The 23289-nt window shown below is 41.9% G+C and overlaps 1 protein-coding gene across 3 annotated transcripts in view; it reads right to left on the minus strand.

Annotated features, from left to right (window-relative positions):
- Positions 1–5921: 5921 nt before the first annotated feature.
- NPHP1 (nephrocystin 1) overlaps positions 5922–23289 on the minus strand; it is a 47611-nt gene continuing 30243 nt past the window's right edge. For all 3 annotated transcript variants that reach the window (XM_073240693.1, XM_073240703.1, XM_073240692.1), the window contains 8 exons: positions 22144–22254; positions 20986–21068; positions 19023–19099; positions 18038–18137; positions 12625–12737; positions 10540–10613; positions 7916–7960; positions 5922–6386 (listed from right to left, as the gene is read on the minus strand). In XM_073240693.1, coding sequence (XP_073096794.1) covers positions 6114–6386; positions 7916–7960; positions 10540–10613; positions 12625–12737; positions 18038–18137; positions 19023–19099; positions 20986–21068; positions 22144–22254 — 876 coding nt within the window. In that variant the 3' untranslated portion in view covers positions 5922–6113. The remainder of the gene's footprint in view (positions 6387–7915; positions 7961–10539; positions 10614–12624; positions 12738–18037; positions 18138–19022; positions 19100–20985; positions 21069–22143; positions 22255–23289) is intronic.

The raw sequence follows: 23289 nt of genomic DNA on the forward strand, positions 1-23289 counted from the left end.
AGGAGAATGAGAAGTTCAGAGGGAGGAATCTCACTTCAGGCGAGGCTTGATCCAGCAACTTAAACAATGCCACCTAGGACCTAGATTCCCTGTTTGTCAGCATTGTCTGACACTGTCACTTCAGTTGGCCTCATTCTTACCCTTACTGGGTGCTGCCCGCAGGGAACACATAACTCTAACTCTTCCCTCCTGGAGCAGAATGGCTTCACATGCAGTAGCTCCAGCTCTCACCTCCCCTACTCCACTGGGCAAGGAAGGAGAGATTCTGGTGAGCAAATCCTCTGGGATGTGCTCTCTGCTTGCTATTCCCAATCCAGTCACTGTGACCAGGGGAATGGGATATGCTGGTCTGCATGAGCTGATCAGAGCTGGGATAAAAGGTTTTTATATCAATGGTATTGCTGGTCTGCATGAGCTGATCAGAGCTGGGATAAAAGGTTTTTATATCAGTGGTATAAAGGGCATATCAAAGTGTGGGCAAAGGGTCTGTTTGTGTTTATACAGAGGATCAAAGCCTAATTTGGCTACCCAGAAAATGAACTAAGATACGATATGAAGAAGAACTTCCAACTTCAGCACTCTCTAGTACCAGAAGATGATCATCAAAAATCCTCAACAAATATCCAGGCGATGCTGCAGTTGTAGCTGCATTCATCCCACCGTTTCCTGGACTTGCCATTGGAATGAAGAAGGAGATATCTAAGCTGGCCTGTGCATACAGTAAAACAAACAACAAATTTGACTGGATCTATACTGTTGGAACTCAACCAAGAATTAGGAGAAGTGCAAGTTGTAGCGCTCCAAAATCTTACAACTACAGACTATCTACTGTTAAAAGAAGATATGGGATGTGAACAGTTCCCAGGAATGGGTTGTTTTAATTTGTCTGATTTCTCTCAGACTGTTCAAGTACAGGTGGACAATATCCATTATATCATAGACAAATGTTCACAAATGCCTAGGGTGCCTAACTGGTTTTCTTGGCTTCACTGGAGATGGCTGGTAATTATAGATTTGCTTTGGTTATGTAACTGTATTCCTATTATGTTAATGTGTGTGCGCAATTTAATTAGTAGTTTAAAACCTATACATGCTTAAGTTACTCTACAAGAAGATATGTCAAAGAAATAATCAATCTTCCCATGTTTTCTTTCATCTGCTACCTCTATAGCTTTTCTCTTCCTTCCTAATTACAACCCTTAAATAGAATTTGTGCCTCATATCGAATTCACCGAGTATCATAATTCCTCCAAGCGGTAAAGATACCTCAAGACAAATGCTGGGCATAGAAGCCACAGGGCATAAATCTGCAAAGAAGTAAAAAGCTAACCTTTTCAAACAATATGGCTTCTCTCTCACTTACCAACTTTACATTTCCCTGTATGGCCCCGGAAGATGACTGGTTAGCCAGAGACCAGTAAGATTCCTCAGGGGAGGAACAACCTAAGACAGGCACAGTCGCAGGGGGGCCATCAGGTGAGAAATTGGGGATCAACAGAGGTGAGGCTTAGAACCTCACCCCCGCTGTTTTGAGAGAAATCTTCTGCATCCGTGGATGTTTTATTGCCCTTGTCTAGCTTGGATTAACACATAGTCTACAGGCACACACCTGATCATCTACATTTGCACTCTTACAACACTAAACTATGTTTTCTACCTTTATCTTGCATCTACCTACCACTTCAGCATTTTATTAAAAAAATAATTATAATAATAAAGGGAGAAATGTGGGATTCACATATAAATCAAGTATAAAAATCAAACAAATATTCATATTTGACCTAATTGTTTATAGTTCATAATGAGTGATCAAAACTGAAAGTTTCTGTGATGACTGCCCTTGTACTGTTCACCATGTAAGAACTTATTCACTATGTAAGAATTTGTTCACCATGTAAGAACTTGTTCGTTATGCTTCAGAAGATTGGAGACTGACGAGAATTAGGCTGGGGGTGGATTAATGATTGCACATTGAGCATTGACCCCCCTATACTGAATTTTATTGTTGTTAACAACCATTTGATCAATAAATATGAGAGATGCCCTCTCAAAAAAAAAAGAAATGAAAAAAGTATACATACATATGAGCTAATGTGAAAAGATCTTTAAGATACACTGACTAGAAGTAAACAAGGTTCAGAATAGCAAGTGCATTGTGAAGCTATGTAACTTAAATACATATTAAGTTTTCTTAAATAAAAAAAAAAGGTGTGTATGTGTCTGTGTATTTGTATAACGGGTTTTCCTCCAAAAAGGGGAAGAGAGGTGAAGCTACCAGGAGACAAGTATCTAGATGTTGGACAGCAAATACTCCAGATGCTCCAATATCTTTCCATTATAGAAAGAGTATTCCAGGCCCCCACTCCCACCCCTTCAGGCCACAGGGACACATACATCCCACCAGCTCTAGCCTGCTGATACAGACACAGATGGATTGTAGCAACCATCTGTATAAACCAAGCTCACTTTGATTCCCAAGTGGGGAGTTAGGACGCACACACCAACAGCTAGGGCTTGGGGGAAGGGCATGGTTGCTGCAGTTTGTGGCCATGGGGCAGAACTGGGTCTGACTCCCGGCGTCTAGGGGGTCTGGGCAGGCATAGAATGCTTCAGGGTCAAGGACAGTTGCCAGGAAAGATGAAAGACTCTGTGGGATAATGTCTGGGTCATCCAGAGATGAGAGGAGAACCCAGAAATCTTGGAGTCTTTGTTATCCTCCAAAGCGGCCTCTTTGAAAGGACAAAGTTCTGCAAAGTTAATCTTTGCTGGCAGAGTCAGATCTGAATGAGCAGCGTAAGCTCCAGTCTGTCACCAGAGCCTGAGAATGGGCTGAACAACAGACGAGCTATCAAAGTCCTGAGTCGAGCTGTGTCCTATTCATGATCCCTGTGTCCCATTCATGACTCCCCCGTCACGTTGCGGTACACAGGCCTGCATGCTCTCATTCAGTGTGTCACCACCCGTCATCAAGACAGCCCAGCCCTCCACTCACTGTTCACTTACGGCTCCACCCAGCCCTTCCTGTCCAAATCTATATCACTACTGTATCCAAATATCAGGGGTTCACTAGCAAGTCTGGATGTTGAGTGGTACCAGGTTATCAAGTCTATGTTTTCCTGAGTTTAAGAGAGTGAATGGCTGTAGTTCAGATATATTGAACTCCGCATGTTGATGTGACTCCAGTTGGCCCCCAGTGCTAGCAGTGGAGCTGGGGAGGGAGAGTGGGGGAGGAAGGATACAAGCACCATCCGGCTGCTGAGCATTGCTAGGCCTCCGTTCCTGTGCCCTGTAAGACAGGACAGGGGTCATGTCAGGGCTGCTCCCACTGTGTCCTCAAAGCCAAAGCTGTGCCTGGAGCATAGTAGGTGCTCAATGAACACATGAAGAATAGATGAATGAATAAGTGGACAATTATAAACCTCAGATACACAGGGCCTTAGGTAAGTAGGGTCCTGAATCTTTGTTTTGAGGAAACAGAACACAAAGCAGCCAGGTGTCACCTATCTCCGATCACCTCCATATCCCGAGAAAACCTCCCACCTTGGAATACATCATGCAAGAGGAAACTGAGCCAGTCCCCAGCAAAGGACAACGGACAAAGCCCCCACCTGGCAGGTGACCCTTCTAACTACCTCCCTCATTACTGATGGGTTTCCCAGATGCTTCTGGGCTGACAAGCCAAACCTGCTCCATTTGTATGTGGCATTTCTATATATAGTGAGTTGCTCTGGCCTCATGCCTCAGACCATAAAACCACTGAAGACAGACTGTACCTGCTCTTTAGCACACACCCTTGTCCCCTTGCCATCCAGGTCAGGGAATCAAAACATTTCTCACCTCCCACAGACCCAGAGTATATGACTCAACCAGTGAGAAGAGGCTGGGAGGCTGGGGGCAGTGGGCTGCGGAGTTACAGGCTGGAACCCTCCTGCCCCGGGCCCATGGCCCTGGTGTGGGAGCCCCCGTCCTTCCAGGTGGGCCCCGCGTATGTTGTCCCTCGGTGGGGGCCTGCTGGCCACCCGTTGCTGCTCCCCTGCTGTGGCTCTCATGATTAAGTCAGTGTTGCCAAGGCACGCTCCTTGACACAGACCCCCCAGGGCTCATTTCCAGGATGTTTTTGGCTCCTCGACAAGCTCTTCCTGTTTTGGAAGCTAAAAAGTGGCATTTAAGAAGCCAGAGAGGTTTCTTTGTGTAAAAAAAAGAGACTCCACTGACAGAAGAGAGAAGATGGTTTCTTAATGGCAGAGACGCCCTCGCCCCTGCTGCACGCCCCCTCCATGGAGACTCAGTGCCTTCATGCCTCACTTTTTGGCCTCAGGTTTCCTGAAACTGTTTTCCCTCATGTCCCATATTTTATGCATGTGTCAGAAACTACGAAGTTTTGCCCACGTTTGTGAACCATGACACATTTCAAATGAACATGAAAAAGTCTGTGAAGACATTCTAAAGAAGGCCACCTCTCCTCATGCTGTAGTCATTGAAAGGAATTCATCAGCAATATTTTCTGTATTCAAAATGCTCTCCCCACCCCTGTCACTGGCTTCATGCTAGGAATAAGCTAAATGATTTAAAAAATAAACAGGTGAAACTTATGAATTAAAAAGTCTACAGAACAATGACCTTCACCATGGAGAGTGTCCTTCAAACAAGATTACAGGGGCCGAAGACAGTGTAACTCAGGAACCGAATGGGGAAGAGTCCCCATATGCGCTCACCACCTCCATTTGGAAAGGTGGAAGCCTTTCCTTCGGAGCAGGAGCAAGGAGGCCATGGTTCCAGAGAAAGGGGGGCACTGCCCCTGGCGAAGGGGCTGGGGCAGTGGCATCATGCTGGACAAACGCATGGTACCCGAACACTCAGCTTCCCACATGTCACCAAGGGCAGAGGGGATGTACAGGGAGAATTTCCAGGAATCAAGGATCGGAAACAAGAGTGGAATCTCTTTTGCAAGGCCATGTTCTCTTGCCACATTTGTGGCTGGGAGCCCTTTTGCATCATGCTGATTCTGAGATGAAGGCCCATGTTAAGTTTAGATTAAGGGTTTAGAGTAAGCTACATAAGATGTAGCCCAGCAGTTTCATAATATTATGGATGTCTAAAAGTAAATGCCTCTTTTAAGGCATGCCTTAAAAGCACCTTATGTGCAAAAATATACCTCAGCTGGTACTCTGATTATTTAAACTCTTGTTTGATCATATTTTTCTTTAAACAAGCTTCTCATGTTTTATTTTCACATGCAACTCTAAACCGCGTGTATCTTAATACATGGTACACCAATACATATGCAGTAGTTTATTAGCCATGCTACATTCTAGCTCTGACCTTAGCCAGTTCCTTAAACTGCCTGGCCCATTTCTTTAGCAGTAATATAGGAAATCCAGTACCTACCTTCTGCAGTAGCTGTGAGGGCTAACACAGATAACAGAGCATATGCAGTAGGCAGTAAATGCTAACTGTGCGGTTCTTATGAATAGTGAAGGGTTGGGACAATTTATCAGCAGTCACAGGTTTCCTGAAAATGCAACAAAACTGCTAGTCTTTGACACAGAGTTGGGTTAACTCATTCTCCAAAGTCTGAAAGATTTTTTGAAAGTGCACTTATTATATGGGCTTGAAGAGGCAAAACTAGATTCTGCTTTTATATCTAATTAACATAAATCACATTATAAAATTAGACTGAATTAAGTGATTAATAACAACTTTCTCCAACTAATTACTTTGATTTTTCCTTCATTTCACAACATAAATTTTAGTAGCAATAGTCAAACATTTATATATTCTGAGTACTAGACTCATCAGATATATGATTTGCAAATAGCTTTTCCAATTCTAAGGATTATATTTTCACTTTCTTGAACAATCATAACTTTAGCTTTTGATAAAATCTTGCTTTTATACAAATCTAAACTGTCAACTTTAAGTTTGTTTTTGAAAAGTATTTATTGTATGATATTAAAACATTCGAATAATGAGAAGTATTTCTTATGCAATGTGGTCTGTAGAAAAAAGAGTCAAGCCTAAGTTATAATGTGAGTTACTCTTGGTTCTGTCTTTTCATTCAGGTCATCATGGAGGATTCCTCAGATTCAGTGGGAAGCTAAGGACAACCACTGTCAGGTTGCATTCTTTCTTATTTCACCCAAGAAGTCATAGGTCTGCTCTGAAATGTCAAAAGGTTCATGGATTGCATCTGGCGACAGCAGAGCCTGGAGTGCGCCCTCATTGTCCCGGTTTTGCTTAAGGAAATCAGCGATGACCTTCCAGCGGGCAGCCTCAGTCTCTTCCTCTGCCCACCTGAATGGAGGCAGGACTGTAGAATGGAGCAGAGGCAGCGCGCAGTCGTGGTAAACCAGGAGAAATGCAGCTTTCAGGAACTCTCTGTCTCTCTGGGGAAACAACACCACCGCAAATGACTGTGTGACATCATTACTTTTCAGGTGTTAAATTCTATGAACTCTGTTAACTAAGAGCCATCTATGGGGTGGGATGCAAGGTGCTATTAGCAGGTAAGCAGTTCTGAGCCAGCTACTTAGTCAGAACACGACACTCTCCAAAGTGGAAGCAAGCAAGTCTCCACGGGGGAGAGCCGAGCAGTTCTCCCTGAGAGTCTGTGAGCAGCAACTTGAGAAAGGGTGTCTCCTAAGCTCCACTGAGGGTGTGTCACACATTCCATCAAGGACATTGGGGTATTGAAATCTAATTCTGATGACAAGGGTGTGGTTCTAGGTAAATATAACTAAAACACAATGTGAAGTCTTCTGTATCCACTTAATTCCTTACAGAGTATCAGAGATGACTGTCAAGTTGTTATGAGAGAACGGTACAAGTATCTTACATGACATCCACAGAAGGCAGGCCCAAGGAGTGAGATTTGCTGTGAGACCCTCCCCAGATAACAAGATACTGCCATGCGGACATTAGTTGTGCACCGCTGACAGCCCAGGGTGAGAGCCTCAGTGGGCGCAGGAGGTGAAGGCAGAGATGTCATAGGCCGCAGGGGCTGCACACCGGCACTGCTCCTCTGTGTGCTCCCATGTGTTGGGGCAATTTCCCTGGGCCTGAGGCCCAGCTCCTTGTGCAACTGCTGTGCCTGGATAGCATTTAACCTGCCAATTTTGCAAAGGTCAAATGTGGATGGTCCTGGTCAAATGGAAGCTCAAATAAGGATATGCTATGCATACAATTTTTTTTCAATTTTTAGGGCTCTTAATCTGCTTGTTCTCCTATATTCTTTGTAGATAATTTATTAAATTAGAAGCCCCAAAACCATGGACCATGGGCCAACTGTGGCCCGCCACCTCTTTTTATAAATAGTTTTATAAAAATATAGTTGTGCTCAATTCTTTACGTATTGTCTATAGCTGTTTTTGTATTACAATGGCAAAGCTGGGTGCTTGTGACAAAGGCCATATGGCCTGCAAAGCCAAAAATATTCACTATCTGGCCCTTTACAGAAAAAGTCTGTCAATCCTGGATCAGAGTCAAACCACCTCTCACTGGCTGATGCATGTTTGGTGAAGGCCACGCTTCTGACGTGGTGCATGGGCTGTACATTTCTTCAGTGCATGACACCCAGGCCATTTTCTTTTTCCTTCCCTTTTCCTAACAAGGACCTTGAAAACTAGAGGACTGTTTTGGAAATAAGAGAAATTTAATGGCCAACTGGGAGACTTATGGGTTAGAAACTCCTCCCTCAAATGAAACTTAGATCTGAATAGTCGCCTGGATCAAGTGTTTCTTTTCACATTAGGAATCTGTCACCCATGCCCTTCTGGGAAGGTGTCTTTGCAATCATAACGACACAGCTTAACTGGTGTAGAGAAATGCTGACGATGGCTACTTCAGCTACAGAGAGGCGTTAGGAGATGGTGCACACAGCCAGTACTGTAAATAAAAGCTCAGTGTGGAGAATTACCTTCTCTGATCTCTTTAATGTGCTTTCTTTCTCAGCCCATGAACTCTAAAAAGCAAACAGAAATACTATATTAATCCCAGTATTCACAAGTCCTTGCCACACTTCTGCAACCTTCTCTGTAATCAGACTTACGGACAGGTTGAAAATGCTGTACAGACCCCACACATGTACGACATGAATGTGTAATTAGGCATCTCTTGTTCACAACCCAGAACCAGACTGACTAGACAGGACGTTATCAGTGGAAGAGACTTTGAAGCCCATGACTCCACAAGTCAAAATTAATTTAAGAAAAGAATAAGTGAAACACTACTACATCCACGTAAACTGCACAAACACAGCATCTGAACAATAAAATACTAGTAAGCTTTTAAGGTATGACAGGAATGAAAATAGAAAATGCCACGAAATACCGTACTTCCCTACTATTCTGTCTGCCATGATGACTGTCTGTGATCAGTGTAGGAAAATGAAGCACAGCTTTGCAAGTAAATATTTCAAATCTGTCCCCAAAGCTTCGCAAAAGCTTCTTGAAAGAAATGAACCCCGCAGAAGTGTGAATCAAAGACCTGCACAGGGCCAGCTAGGGCAAACTGAGCGAGTGGCAGTGTGCCCAGTCTCCCAGCTGCTTGTTTCAGGGTCTCACTTTTGCGCCTGTTTGCAGGCATCCTTCTGCTGATGCCTGATTTCATGGCTTTCCTGAAAGTACCAGCCCTTTTTCAGCAGGGAGGCCCTGGAGTGACAATGACATATGGCACCAAGAAGGAGATTCGCCATGAAATAAAGAAGTTTCCTGTCAAAAGACCACAGGCTGTGCCCCTCAGGAGCTACCCTGGACTATTCGGAGTCATTACATGAAGGAGCTGCCTTACAGGGTCGTGGCCCTCCATGCTGCTCGCTGCTGCTCCTGTGGGTCCTGGAGAGTGTGAAGAGGACCTTTGCCATTATTATTATTGAAATGCCAAGGACACACTGGACTTAACTAGAAGGCTCACACACTTCATCATGTAAACTTTAAATGGTGTTGGGCTTAACAAGAATATTGCTTAGCAACTTCAGACTTACTGTCTGGTAAAATCTGCCAATTGTTTTTTAGTTAAGTGTTAAGGTACCACCTCACTTTTATTATGCCTCAAATGGGTTTTTTTTCACTTAATAATATGTGTTGACAGCTTTGCCCATACGCCTTCTCCTGCAGTGTGTGGCATATCTGGAGGCACCCAGAGCTGACCTACTAACAGCCCTGGCCTGGCCTCTGCTGAGCTCCCTGGCCAGCTGGGCCGCTGAGTAGTCTGTTCATCCCGAAGTGCAGACATTAGATGGCTTAGCCTGAAGGTTCATCCCAACACTAATGTCCAGATTCTGTGGCTGGTACACACCTAGAGAAATATGCCAGTGCCCAGCCCAGTGCCTTAGCCCCATGGGCTCTTGTGAAACAGTTGTTAAATGAGGTAGTGCCTGTATGCTCTGTATAATTAATAACTATCATGACATAATGACTTTATAGGGGAAGGAAGAGACATTCTGCATTATCTAACTGTAGTGTCTGAAATTATGGGTAATCATATGTCATGAACATTTTCTTAAGTGTTTTAGATGAAAACCTTGTTGTTACTGTTGACACGCCCAGCCCAGCCACACTGGCACATGCAACCAGTTTCAAAGCCTAATAAACCCCCTGTAGACGGCTGCTCCTCCTTCCATTTCTCCGTCGGGCCAAGTCGGCTCCTGACAAGCCTGCATGTGTGTGTTCCCCTCTCTGTGCTGTCAGGAGTTTGCCTCCAGCAGAAGTTTTCACAGATCACCCATTCCCTGCATACTCTTCACCCACAGCAAGAGACCCAGACTGACCACCTGCAGGCAACATCCGACAAGCCAAACTGGATCACTGCTCTTCTCAAGGACACCTTCTGGTCCTCCTGCCTCGGCGCTCCCTTCTCCTGGATTGTCCTCCCTTCCCTCTTGGCGTGTCAAAACCCAACTTGGCCCCCAGCCTTTCATTAGGACCCCCTCACTAAGGACCTCTTTCAGGAAACATGCTCTGGGTCCTCATCTGTTGTCACTTACATGCCACAGGCAATGTATAATCCAGGTCCTGCAAGGCATATGGGTCTTCCAATATTTGTTGACTCTGATAAATGAAGTTGAGCTTTATGAAACTGCCATTTTTAAAGGCTAAAAAAATGGCTGAAAATGAGATTTCATATGGTTCAACCTGATATGCAGTTGCCATTTCATACAGCAGACAGTATATGCTGAATTAAAATAAAAATGATATGCATGCCCTGATTCCCCCCCAGAAACTAATTTAGTTTATCTAACAAACCACTTTGGGTTTTTGCTCTTAGGACTACCAGTGGCCATCTTAAAAGTCAAGAAACAAACAACAGTCAAGAGATTACAATAGTGCATAGCAGGCATTCCATCTGCCTACTGGGTCAGGGAAGGCAACCATGGGGAGGTGACTTTCAAATCAAGTTAGCTAGACAGCAGACAGGGGCTGGGAGACATCACCCGAAGAAGGAAAAAGAAACGCAGAGCAGCAGACATCAGAACTCCCTAGTGCAGTGTGTTGAGTCACGTTCAGACCCCATCAGGTTCCTATGATGATGCATGCGACTCACCCGCAGGGCATCCATCACGTCAGGCTCCTCCAAGAGCTTGGGGAAGGTGGCCAGCACTGGATTGCTAATTAAATCTGAAATACAAAACAAAAAGGATTTTATATATAAACTTCATCTAATATATTTTAATGCAATAGACATAAAAAAATTCATTCACATTAAAATTATTGTGCCACATGATTTGTTGGTAACACATTCTACATATTTTAACCTCTGGGAGCTCAAAATTGTCTCTTCAACCTACGTGTGCCTCTACCTCCATACCCAGGGAGCTCTGAAAGGAGTCTTGTACCAAGTAGCTAGAGTTTTTATAGTGGGAGTAAAGTGGCTCTGAACAGAATTAGACTAGAAAACTTTGTTCTTCTTCCTCTCTTTCCTCCTTATGACATAACTGTGGTGTGGTAAAAAGAATCTTCCAGTTAGGAGGCTCTTGGAAGGCTGAGCCGGAAGCGCCAGGGGGAAGGAGGCACAGGGTGGGCTGCTCGGGCTTCTGGGGTCAATGGATAGGGGTGGATGAACCTGGAAGGAATCAGGAGTTGGGGATTCTGGCCACATACCTAAATACTATTCAGGGTAATACTGATATCCCACAATACATGCTGGCACATGAAAGGCCTGTGTAAAGAAGCTCATGAGAAAGGACACCTCTGAAATGTCAAGGGCAATACATGCTGTAGTCCTGTGCCTTCAGCACAGAAAAATTCTTTCTGTAGATCTTACTAGGCTTATTCTGATGGCCAGATTCAAACGAAAGCAACAATTCTGAGCAAACTTCCCCTTACGTACAGGAAAACCAAGCTTATCCTCTTTAGGAAGTCACGGCATTTATGAAGTTTTTCTAGAGTCATTAAAATAAAGTTAAAGGCAAATGATAATTAAAAGGGTTAAACTGCCCTTTCCTCAGAGTTGTAATTATTCCTTGAGAAATGTTGGTGCTTCTCTGCCTTTGAATTGCATTTCTACCTACCTATCCAGGTGGTAAGTTCCCGGAGAGGACCATGAACTCTCTTTGTCCAGAGTGCTTAGCCCTGGTAGGGCTCTCCCTCTTACTCACTCTGCTCCAGCTGCACTGGCCTGCCTTCAACGCAGTCCCTCCTGCACCCTTAGGTCTCCTTGCCTTGGGTCTAAAACATGTCTGTCCCTCCATGCAGAGAGGATGCTCTCCCATATCTCTAACTCCTCTCTGAGGTCTTACCTTAAATATTTCTTGCCCAGAGAAAACCTCCCTCATCCTACACATCAATTCAAGTCTACCTATGCTTTTTGTTGTGTATTTTCCTTTGGAACACTTATTTTAAAAAGTTGGAAAAGATTATTCATGTGATTTTGTGTTTGAAGTCTGTCACTCCTCAGGGTAGAGAAGACCATGCCTGTCTCATTCATCCCTGAGCCTGGCATATAGTAGGTACTCAATACATATCTGCTTACTGATTTGCTGAATTCAAGGAATATCCAATAAAATAAAACTTTTTTGGGAGGCAATTCTTGTAATACAAGTTTTGTCACAAACTTGTATTTTAACATGTGTTGAACATGTGTTGAACGCAAGTTCAACATGTGTCACAATTCACTGATATCTTAAAATTATTTTTTTTAACATTTTACTTGGAAAAAATTTCAAGCTTACAAAAAAGTTGCAAGAATAAAAATGGAACACGTGAACCTCTTACCTGGACTCATCAGTTTTAAATAGTGCTTTGATATTTAAACTTCATGCATTAAAAACCAGTTATTTTGGGTGATTTTGGTCTCTTCCCAAAAAGATGATGTACACACCAAACACACAGTTAAAAACAAGTTACTCATTAGGAGAAAATATGATTATATCTGAGTTTTAGGATCACAAGCTCCAGAATTTGAAATGTGAAAATACGTATATTATAAAGAACTGAATACACACTGAGCTCACAGAGGATACATGCTAAGAACAGCTTTGCATCTGAAGTAACTTATTGACATTGATGCTATTCTAGATACTTTATTCCAAATGTCACTTTCAGAAGTAGAAGATGAAGGTTCACATAGATTACATTTACGCAAAGCATGATGCATTCTTGTACATAGGAAATTGCAAAGACACCTTACCAGCACTCTGCATGCTTGGTCTGTCTTTCAGGAGTACATCTCCAAGAATTTGGCGATAAAAGATCAACAAATTAATACAGGACATACTTCCAATTAATGTTTCAGGCAGTAGACTATTAAAAAAGAAAAACATGTACTCATTAAACGGTCCCCTACAATGCAACCTACAGTGTTTTTTAAATGTATACTTATTACCCTAATGAAGAATTCAACTTGCTTCAATATTGGAAAAATATTGAATTGCTTCAATATTGGAAAAAATTTTACATTTTAAGGAAAATTTCCACTCTAAGTTGGCCACATTTAACTTCAGAAAATTTGTATCTTTATGTGTATACTTTCAAGTCTCATTCTGTGTGTTGCCATTCCTATGTTTCCATTTTAGCATATATAACCATGTTAGTCAAATGAAAAAGAAAAGTTATCAATTACGTGTTTTAGAAAGAAAGGGACTGGTCAGCTACAAGTTCTAACAAAGCCATATGGCCACCCAACCTGTGACAAACGCAGAGGAAACATGAGTTCATACTGTTCATGGTGGGTGGAACTTGACTTCCTAGATTTATAACTTCAGATTAACTAATTATTCTCCTTGTATTTTGGTTTCCTCATTTGTAGAATGCAAATACTAACATCTGCATTTCAAAAGTTTATTAAAAGGATTAAAACAGGGTACATGTGGAATGCTTGATGAAATGCCTGATACATAGTATATGCTCAAAATCAGAAAAATGTTTCAGTATTGAGGTTAAGTTGGTATCAATTTAAAATAGGCTCTTATAACTTTAGCATGTTATATGTAATCCCCATGGTAACCACAAAGATAAAAATCTATAGAATAGAATACACATAAAAGAAAATGATAAGGGAATAATTTGAACAATTTGAAAAGGAAATTAAAACAATTCCACATACATTAGCATCAAAGACAAGAAAATATTTAGGAATAAAAACATAGAATCACGATTTCAATATTGAGATATCAAAATAATGAGCTGCAGATATGCAAATGAGTTGAGTACTTTAAAATCCTGGCACTTGACCCATACTAAATACTTACTGGGAATACACTGAGCACACGAGTTAACCTTAGAAGATACTCAAGAACATGTCTTGAATCATTCTAAATTTACATTTTCTCAATGCTAGTTTTAGAAATATATGAACTCTGTCATTAAGCATGAAGAAGGACCACACAGGAAATCTTAAAGACCTTGTAAACAATGTCCTCCATCAAAGAGGAAAGATATCTTTGGGTTCCTGAAAGTGCAGGAGCAATGGATCCATATGGTAGTTTCATGGAATTTAGACAAGTATCCTTGATCACTCACTAACCCTGCATTTCTAGAAACATACAAAAATGTAAGACAGGTTTTCTTACCACACTTTGAAGCATTTGGTATACAGAGTCAGAAACCATCATTTTCCAACCTTGCTAAAATTCTAATGCTGTATACATCCGACCGAGATTTCAAAGACTGACTATAGGGGGTCCTTTACGCTACCTTGATGCCACCACTTGCCTTCTCAGGGTTCACGCTGTGATTCACAAGGGTTGTTCTACATCCTGTCTTCTGGTTTATAGCCCATGTAGGCAGTTTCAGTGCATAGCCCAACTCATGTCTCATGCTGAAGAATAGCCATTGATTTTGCTAGGGGAAAGGGTAGATCCTTCCTTCCCTTTTCCCCTTCTGCTAACACCCCCACTCGGTCTGTCTGGCAGGCATGGCTTCCAGCCTCAGAAGAGGCCATCCATCCTCCCACAATGCAGCACCTCTTTCTTTCTGGCACCTCCCAACAGGGACAATGCTGCTTGCTCTTTATTAGACTTTTCTTTAGGGAAATCCTCTGATTTTCCCAAACCCAAGATGACCAGAAAGGTCTGAGCTACTAAAGGTAGGCCGAGCTGAAGAAGTAAAAATATACTTCTTTCTGATTTCAGAGATAGACCATTTAACTCTGGTGGCAGAAGTGCAATGGATGTAACAATGGGCCCCAGGTAAGTAGCACTAGTGCCTCGTTTACTTTTAGCAAAAGTACAGTGGAAGTAAAAAAGAAAAAAAAAGATGGAATACATCAAAAAGGCAAAGGAAAATAAACAAGTTCACAGCAAATTTATATATACGCACACAGCCTACTCTATGGACCAGGGTTTCTTGATGTTCAGAACTCCTGTACTGTAAATCTACATCTAAATTCAGGGCTTTCCCTCCTCAGGGGCTTATAAGCATATCTTTGGCCAAATCACATCAAGTTAAACCCCACCGGAAGATAGCCCAAAGTTAGGAGGGCAAGTCTTGGTAAAACTGAAGGATCAATCGGCTCCCTCTTTTGTCTCATGCTGAGGGGGTCAACATGCTCACAGCTGTTTCCACAAAAGGGAACCCACAGCAGGATTCTGGTGCTGTTGGGTAAAGGATATAGATGAGTCTACATGGATTCATTCACATTTTCACAGGTCTTCTAACAGCCAAAGGGCACACACATGTAAGACTGCTGGCTGGTGAAAGGGGAGTATTAAGCCAACTAGCAAGGACGCTGGGTAAAAGTGGGCACCAATGCAGCTCTAACTGGGCCTCCTGCCCAGGGCCCTGCCTGCACTGTTGTACATCCCCAGGTATATTGGAAGGAGCCTCTGTCCTTTCTCCTTTAAGCAGAGAAGTTTGGCTAAACAAAGGTGAAATTTTCAAGCAAGGGAGTGTAGGGCTAGAGGTGGGGCTAAAGGTGGGACTTACTTTAGAAGGAGAGGAGAGCTGCTGGTACTGACTGTTTGCCTCACTCTCCCATTCACTGAAGGCGGCAGGTCAGGAGATGAGAGGCGCCAGGAACGGATCAGCGCGACCGCAGTCTTCACCTCCAGGCACACAGGCTTGGAGCAGTTATGACCCAAAGCACCCCTGCGGGTGCCCAGGACCTCACTCCAGGGCCCCACACCAGGGCCCATGGCCCTGCAGTTAAGCCTGGGGCCTCTGGCTTCATCAGGCCTGTGGCCTGGGCTCTGTGAGAGGCCCTGAGCTGGGGCTGCACCAGCAGATTGCTCCAACCCACACTTGACACTACTGGGAGTACATATTTCCAGATGATACAAAGTGGAGTGGCAATTCCAAGACAGTGGCCAGGTCCCTCTCTGGGCTCTGGGACACACCAAGACAAGCCAGGGGGAGGCTGGACGACAGGCGCAGAGTAGAGCTCCTGGGAAACACACTTTTAAACCAGCAGGAAGATCTCTATTTTGAAATTATTTAACAAACATATTTTGGGTGTCTACTATGTGCTGTAACCAAACAAGTGCCTCAGTTTCTGAGGCCTAGTGGTCAAGAACTCAGGACCCTTCTTAAGAACCCAAAACACAAAAGAACATTCACTGCCTGGAAGAATGGGTCTGCCTATCTGACCTCTGCCCCACCCACTCAGATTTGATCTCTAGATTGTGAAAAATAACTGCAAACCAGTGTTTGGGGCCAAAGACACATTATTAAGAGCTGTACCTGAAGGACATGCTTGGGAATGATTTGGGACTCCTGGAGGCTAGTCAGCGAGATGAGTGGTGGAAGGCTGAGAAGCAGGAAGAATGAAGCCAAACAGGATTTTGGCTTTCTTTGACAAAGACTGCTACTGTGCTTTTTTTTTTAATCTTGAAAAATAACAATTTTCTAAGGAAATATTGACCAAGAAAGGGAATTTGCAGGCTCTATGAACATCCAGGGAGAAAAAAGCCAAGAGAATGAATACCTATTACTATTAATGGTTGCTGAAAGATTTCACTGCTAATACTATTTTATTAGATAAAAGAACAAGGGATATTAAATCACAAGCATGACTTAGGATGAGAAAAGCAACCGTTGAGAGCAATGTGCCAAGTTTTCATTTATTACCCTACCTGATAATCTGCAAGCAAGGTGCAGGTCACAGTGAGACAGTTCAACTGCATCAGTCCCTGCTCGCTTCCCCCTCTTGTCCACTGTGTGCCCTCTAGGGACAGTTCCTCTCTGCCACATCTTCACATTCTCTCCAATCCTTTAAATCCTACTTCAAACACCCCCCAGTCTTATCAGCTACATAGCACAGCTTCATTTGAACAAATTATATGACATATAGCACCATCTACATATTTGCATTTATTTATGCATTTAACAATAATTTTGTAAATAATTATAGCTAACTCTTAACTGTGTTTTACAGTGTGCCATGCTCTATAACTATAAGGCTAAGAGTTTTATATGCTTCCTTTTCATTAAACTTCATTGCAGCTTTAAGAGGGTGATATTATTATTATTATTATGCCCATTTTAAACATGTGGACATTGTGACCCTGAGCAAGCTGGTTAAATGACTTGTCCAAGAGATTACTGAGTTAGAAATTGATAGAGCTGGGATTCTACTCATGCAAAAGCTCCCTGAAGAAACTGCAAATTAAAACCACCATGTGACACTCCCTTAATAAAATGGCCAAACAAAACTGATTATAGCTAGTGTTGTCAAAAATATAGAGCAATTGGAACTTTCATATATTGCTGGTAAAAGAGTGAAAGGGTATAGTCATTTTGGAAAACAGTTTGGCAGTTTCTTATAAAGTTAAAAAAATACCAGATGACCCAGTGATCCCATTTGTACCCATGAAAAATGAACACCCACAAAGATCTCATGTGCAAATATTTAGAGCAGCTTTATTCCTAACTGCCCAAACTTGGAACAACTCAGATGCCCCTCAACTAGTGAGTGTATAAACACATTCCAGTATATTCATCAAATGGAATACTATTTAGAACAAAAAAGAACAATCTGCTAACACATGCAGCACACATGACTCTCTAATGCATTATGCTGAGTGAAAGAAGCCAGATACAAAAGGTAGGTACTGCACGAATTCAATCTGCATGACATTCTGGAGAAGGGATAAACTGTTGGGGAAAAAACTCAAAAGAGTCAGTGCCTGAGGCTGAAGCTGGGCTGCTGACTGTAAAGGGAAGAGAGAGCTGTTCAGAGTGGTGGAAATATGGTCTATCTTGATTGTGGAGGTAGTCACATGACTATATACGTTTGTCAAGACTCAAAGAACTGTAAGCCAAAAAGAGTAAATTTTTTTGCATGTAGATTATACCTCAACAAACTTGACATTAATGAAAAGTTCCCTGAAGATAGGATCATGGATGATAAGCCCCTTTTAGTCAAAAGTTTTCATAATATTTCTGACTAAATCTATCAGTTGAGCTAAACTAGTAAGCAGTAGCGTAAGCTAATTTGAACCTCATTACTTCCCTATTTCTCTCCTGATCTTTGCCAGATGAATGAATGAGGAATAAAATAACTCACAAAAGATTACAAAACAGGGGAAGAAGCCAGAAGCAGAGATGGTTCACAGATGCTGAGTGACCTGAAGTTCACTGCACAGGTAAAAGCGGGCACCACCAACCTTAGTATGTTTCTTGATCCTCTGTTCAAAGATCTCAGTTTCACTAAAAGTTGAGGCTGCCTTCTCATTGTCATAATCTGCTGGAAAACACTCCCATGTGCTTAAAAAAAAAAAAGTCAAAAAGCTAAGTACTTGGGACAGTAAGCATTTTTTTATAATAAAACAATCTCTTTATAATTTTTTTTAAAGCAGGAAAAGCAGAGTCACTCACACATGCTAAATGAGCTGATAGAGACATAAAGCCAGACATTAATGCCTATTGACTTTCCTAAGGGCACCAAATTGGGCCATGAAGCTGCCACTCCACCAAGTGCTTTGACAGCATCATCCTTACCAATTAGGAAGGAAAACAGGGAGTTGAGAAAGCACATCTGACTCCAGGAAGAGCCAGCTGCTCACTTCCCAGACCCCAGACACGTCCTGCTACAAGAAGGAACCACTGGCACAGCAGCGGCGTGTGCTGTAAGCCATGGGCAAGGACAGGGACTGAGGGGGAAGGAGAGCTTCAGAGCTGTCAGGCTCTGTGCTCCGTGAGGCAAGGACCGTATCTGTCTTAACCCCATTTTCCCGTCATCTAGCACAGTGCCTGATCAGTGAAGATATTAAAAGATGCTCAATATTTTTGGAAGGCAAAGTGGCAAGTTTATCACAATTTGAAATATCGACACCCTTTAACCTAGCAATAGGTGATCTCTGAATCAGTCTACTGGATTAATCCTGCGGTGGTCATGGTATCAACCTAGAGAGCGGTGAAAAGGAACCAAGGCGGTGTCCTCAGGCTTCCTGAGTCCCTACCTTAGAGTCCATATGTACCAAGAAAATAAACACTTAGATAACAATGATCAGACTTTAATCTCAAATGACATATTTTACAAAACGTGAATTCACGGGAAAAACATTATGCTTACTGGAATATACAATCTTCTCATGCACCTTCTGTTTGTTTACTTGTAAAGGGAAGGAAGGCAACACATAAGAGCTGTACCTCTTCTGGATACTGCAGGGTCCACTTCCACACCTTTCTCATAAGGGGTGCCACCATTCAAGAGGAGTTCATAAGTTCTACAGAGACCAATACACATGATGATATAGATTAAGGACATTTTGAAACACTGGAGACAGTAGTGGAATTATTTTTAACACATACATTTCCAGTCATTTTACTTTTGTGTCATTGGTAAAGAGAATGAAAGCTGATTCCTCCATGAGGTATTATCTCAGTAAGTAAACAGTCTCTTTCTCAACTCTGAAATGCAGAAAATACATTTTTCCATATTAAAATGAGAAAGATTAACTGATATCATTAAAGTGTTTTGATTTTAATGACTTGTGTTAATTACTGATATATTTTTTAATATATTTTTCAATATATTTTTCAAATGTTTTGAATAATCTGAAATACAGCTATTATGAATTTACACTATTTTTAAAATGTAAATAACATGTAGATTGTTATAAAAAGTTTGAATGGCATAAAAAAGTTAAGTAAAAAAATGAATACTCCCTCCCTATCCCATCTCTCCTTAGTTTCTTGCCCTATCCTTTTCTATGCAAATGCAAACACATATTTATATACACAGTAAATCTCAAAACTAACACGTTTTCTTTTAAAGTTCTATACTATCCAAGTGTTGAAAGTAGAAGGTAAAAAGAACACCTCTTTACCAGTTTTGCTAGAGGTAAGCTCTGGGAACTGTTTACATAGACTCACCCACATACACACACACATACAGTTTTTCATGAACAGAAGTGTAATTACCATATATATACTATTCTGCAACTTGCTTTTTTCATTTAGTAATATACATTGGAAAGGTTTCTGTGTCAATAATATGTTTCCACCTCATTAAAAATTAGCTATGACTCCACTTTTGGAGAGATGGAGCAGATATACTTTTCCCTCTTACTGGGTACAACTTAAAAACCCTGAACATATTTAAAAAACAAGGAAACCCCAAATCACAAGAAGCCTGGGCTTCTACATCCCTGGGAGAGGTGGGGGAATGAGGTGCCCCTCCTTCCTCCTGTGGGGTGGCGTCAGAGGACAAGTGGAGACAGGACTTTCACCTTGGCCCTGTGTGAGGACGCCACACCACTCCTGGGATCTAAGGTGAAGTCACAGAAGGCAGGGAACATTCTCTGAATTAATTCTCACAATAACCCTCTGAGGTAGGAACTATTTTAATCTCCCATTTTAAAAATGGGGGCAACTGAGACTTGGAGACATTAAGGAACCTGCTTAGAGTTACACAGACAGAGCCAAGACGAGAGCCAAGAATCTGAGAATTCCAAAACAAACAATATCATTAACCACCATCCTGCTGACTGCCTGTTTGTAGCGCTTCTGTGAATTTCTTATTTATATTCTAGATTTAGATGTGTATGAGTGTGCGCCCACTTAAAAATTTGGATGGTCATCTTCTTATTCACGTTTGAAACCTTTTTATGGTAGGGATAATAATCTTCTGTTATGTATATATTGCAAATATTTGCTACCAGTCTGCTTTTGGGCCTTAAACTGGTTTACAGTGGCTGCCACTATGATTTCAAAGTATCACCTACAGAAGAAAGGTGGAGTCACAGAAGACCCAGGGACCCAGACTTAGCTTACCCACTCTTTGGAGAGAATTAAGCTCTGTTTTAGCACTGTGACATGTGCTAATACCACAGAAAATTACCGAAAGAATATTCTCAGCAGACAGCTTGTGTGAACACCTTTTAAAATATCTATTCTATATGTGGCAGTTCTTCCTCCCTAGGATGGGACTGTGCATGTTGTTTTCATATTCCACCCCTTTAAAGAACATTAAAATCAACATTAAAAGCTCTCTCCCACAAGTCATTGAAATGCTAGAACATACACTCTGGTGCAAACCTGAGGTAACCAGACTCTAAAAAATGAATCTCCACAAAAATACTCATCTGGAAGGAATATATAGCTGGCTTACTTTGCTGGGATAGGAATTCCACTGACATCAAAAAGTTTAAGAAACACCCAGCCACAGCTTAATTCTCCTCTTTCACCGGTTGACTAGGAAATAAAAAGGTATATGAAACTTAATGTCTAAACCAGTTAAATTTATAAACACATACCAAGTCCTTTTAAAAGAGAAAGTTAGTATTCACCTTTAGAACTAAACGATTCTTCACAAGAAAATCAAGCTCAACAGTGGCACCCCATTTTGTTTGTGGGCTGGAGTAAAGGTGGTATAGAAAGTGACAACCCCATCCTGTCAGTTGCTCTAAGAATTCCCCCAACCTGGTGATGTGGCAACCATTGCTATTGTTTCCTAAGTGATATGTTTTATGGAATCATCTCAAACCACACCAGTCCTACATGGGATTAAGAAACTTCATGCCAATGAAAGATGGACTATGAATGAAATACTTCAAGGGTCTTCTTGCTCAGAACTTTTTCCTCCACTGTCAATTGCCAAAGGCCACTGGAGCTTGCCTGGGCGACCTGCTCCCCTCTCCTGTCCTACCCACTCACAACACAAATGGATGAGTTTGCCTTAAAGAAATTAAAGAAGAGTGTAATACCATTAATGTAATAACAACTGGTTCTCTGGGTTACCTTGAGGACAAGGATACTCACTACACCCATCCAGGTACTATTAAAATGTGGAGACAGTTAATTACTGTCACAGACCCATACCCACTGGCTCAATAGTTTGTATTAGATAAGTTAACTCAGGTTTCTGGTGTTGCCTTTATAAAAATTACCCCTCTAACGGGTCCCTTAATTAGAACCCTCAGCCACAAGGTTGAGCGTACTCTGTCCACTAGGACAGAGGTAAACCGTGCTGGAGTGCCACTCAGCACCTTTTATCACTTTCTGCAAGTCCCGTCCTTTTCAAATCCTCATTCTTTCAAAGCACTGGAGTTCAATCGAGCCTTAAATATAAACCAATTACACTTTTATTTTAAATGCTACCAAAAAAACAGCAGTATATATAAATTTAGAATCACTGCCATTCTCATTCAAGAGACTAAAATTCATTACAAAGAAAAACCTCAATCATTTTACTTAAGTACAGACTTTTACAAAAACAACTTCCCTTTGAACTGAAACATTAGAAAGTTTTATCTTTCATTTGACATACATTGCGAATGTAAGAAATTCCAAGTTCAAATAATATTCCAAGATCTGGAGATGAAGAGTTAGACCTGATAAAACAATCACCATCAAGCAAGCATGGCAGGATGCCAGTAACCTGAAACAATAAAAAAAGAACTAAAGTTACTAAGAAAAGTAAAAAATGGGAGGGAGGTTTTCAGTTCTTTTCATCTGTAAATGGTTTATACCTTTGCATTATAATTAAGGTCTTTTAAAGGAACATAAGAAGATGGGTTGGACTCATCTATACCAATAATTCTGAATATAACACTTTAACTTTTGTGTGACAGAGAAATAACCTTTCCCCTTAGAAGTAGAGTAGAGGCTTAGAGTAGAGGCTAATGTGAAAAAGCACTGTACCTGGGTACCAGAGGTGTCACAAAAACAGTTTGCATATACAGTAACATATTTATATTAACCATTGCTCTTTGTAAACAGAACTAAGATGAAAGACTTCATGCGCACATTGGCTTGGCTTTCCTGAAGCTTGCCTGCTAAATTTCCCCTTCCCTCTCCCTGACATCCACATCCCTCTTTTTTTGCCTGTAAAATACTACCCATCCTTCAAGGTCTATTTTCTCTTCTGTAAAACCTTCCCTGAGCCTAAAGACAAGGATTAACTTCACCTTTCTCTGTGCTTCTATAGCACTTGGGGCCCCATACACATTACATCCTGCCTTGGTGACAGTAATCAACAGTACACAATCGACTGGGCCACCAAGGACAGAAGAGGTCACGCATAAGGGCCCACACCATAGTCCGGTGCACGGTTAGAGCTCCATAAAGAGAGGCTATGGCTATATGTGTATATGTTTCTTCTCTGCTAACCTGTAGTTCCCACAATACCTAGGAAGAACGCCTCACACCTGACAGAGGCTTAATTTCACCCAACAAGATGACATTTTCTTATTATTCATCCTTCGAAGCAGTTCATCTTTATATTTGGGGAGACATTAGCAAATTCTACCCTAAACACTTCCCATGCACCTAGATGCAATGTCAGAATTGTTCAGTGTTGTGTCACAAGAGGAGCAGTAGTGCTCAGGACACCAAAATGGACTTGAGGGAACTGTGCTCTAGACATGGGTGGAGGCGTGCACACACACGAGGTGGCTGGTCCACTGCACACCCC

The sequence above is a fragment of the Manis javanica genome, chromosome 1 (assembly GCF_040802235.1).
Source record: "Manis javanica isolate MJ-LG chromosome 1, MJ_LKY, whole genome shotgun sequence".
NCBI lineage: Eukaryota > Metazoa > Chordata > Mammalia > Pholidota > Manidae > Manis > Manis javanica.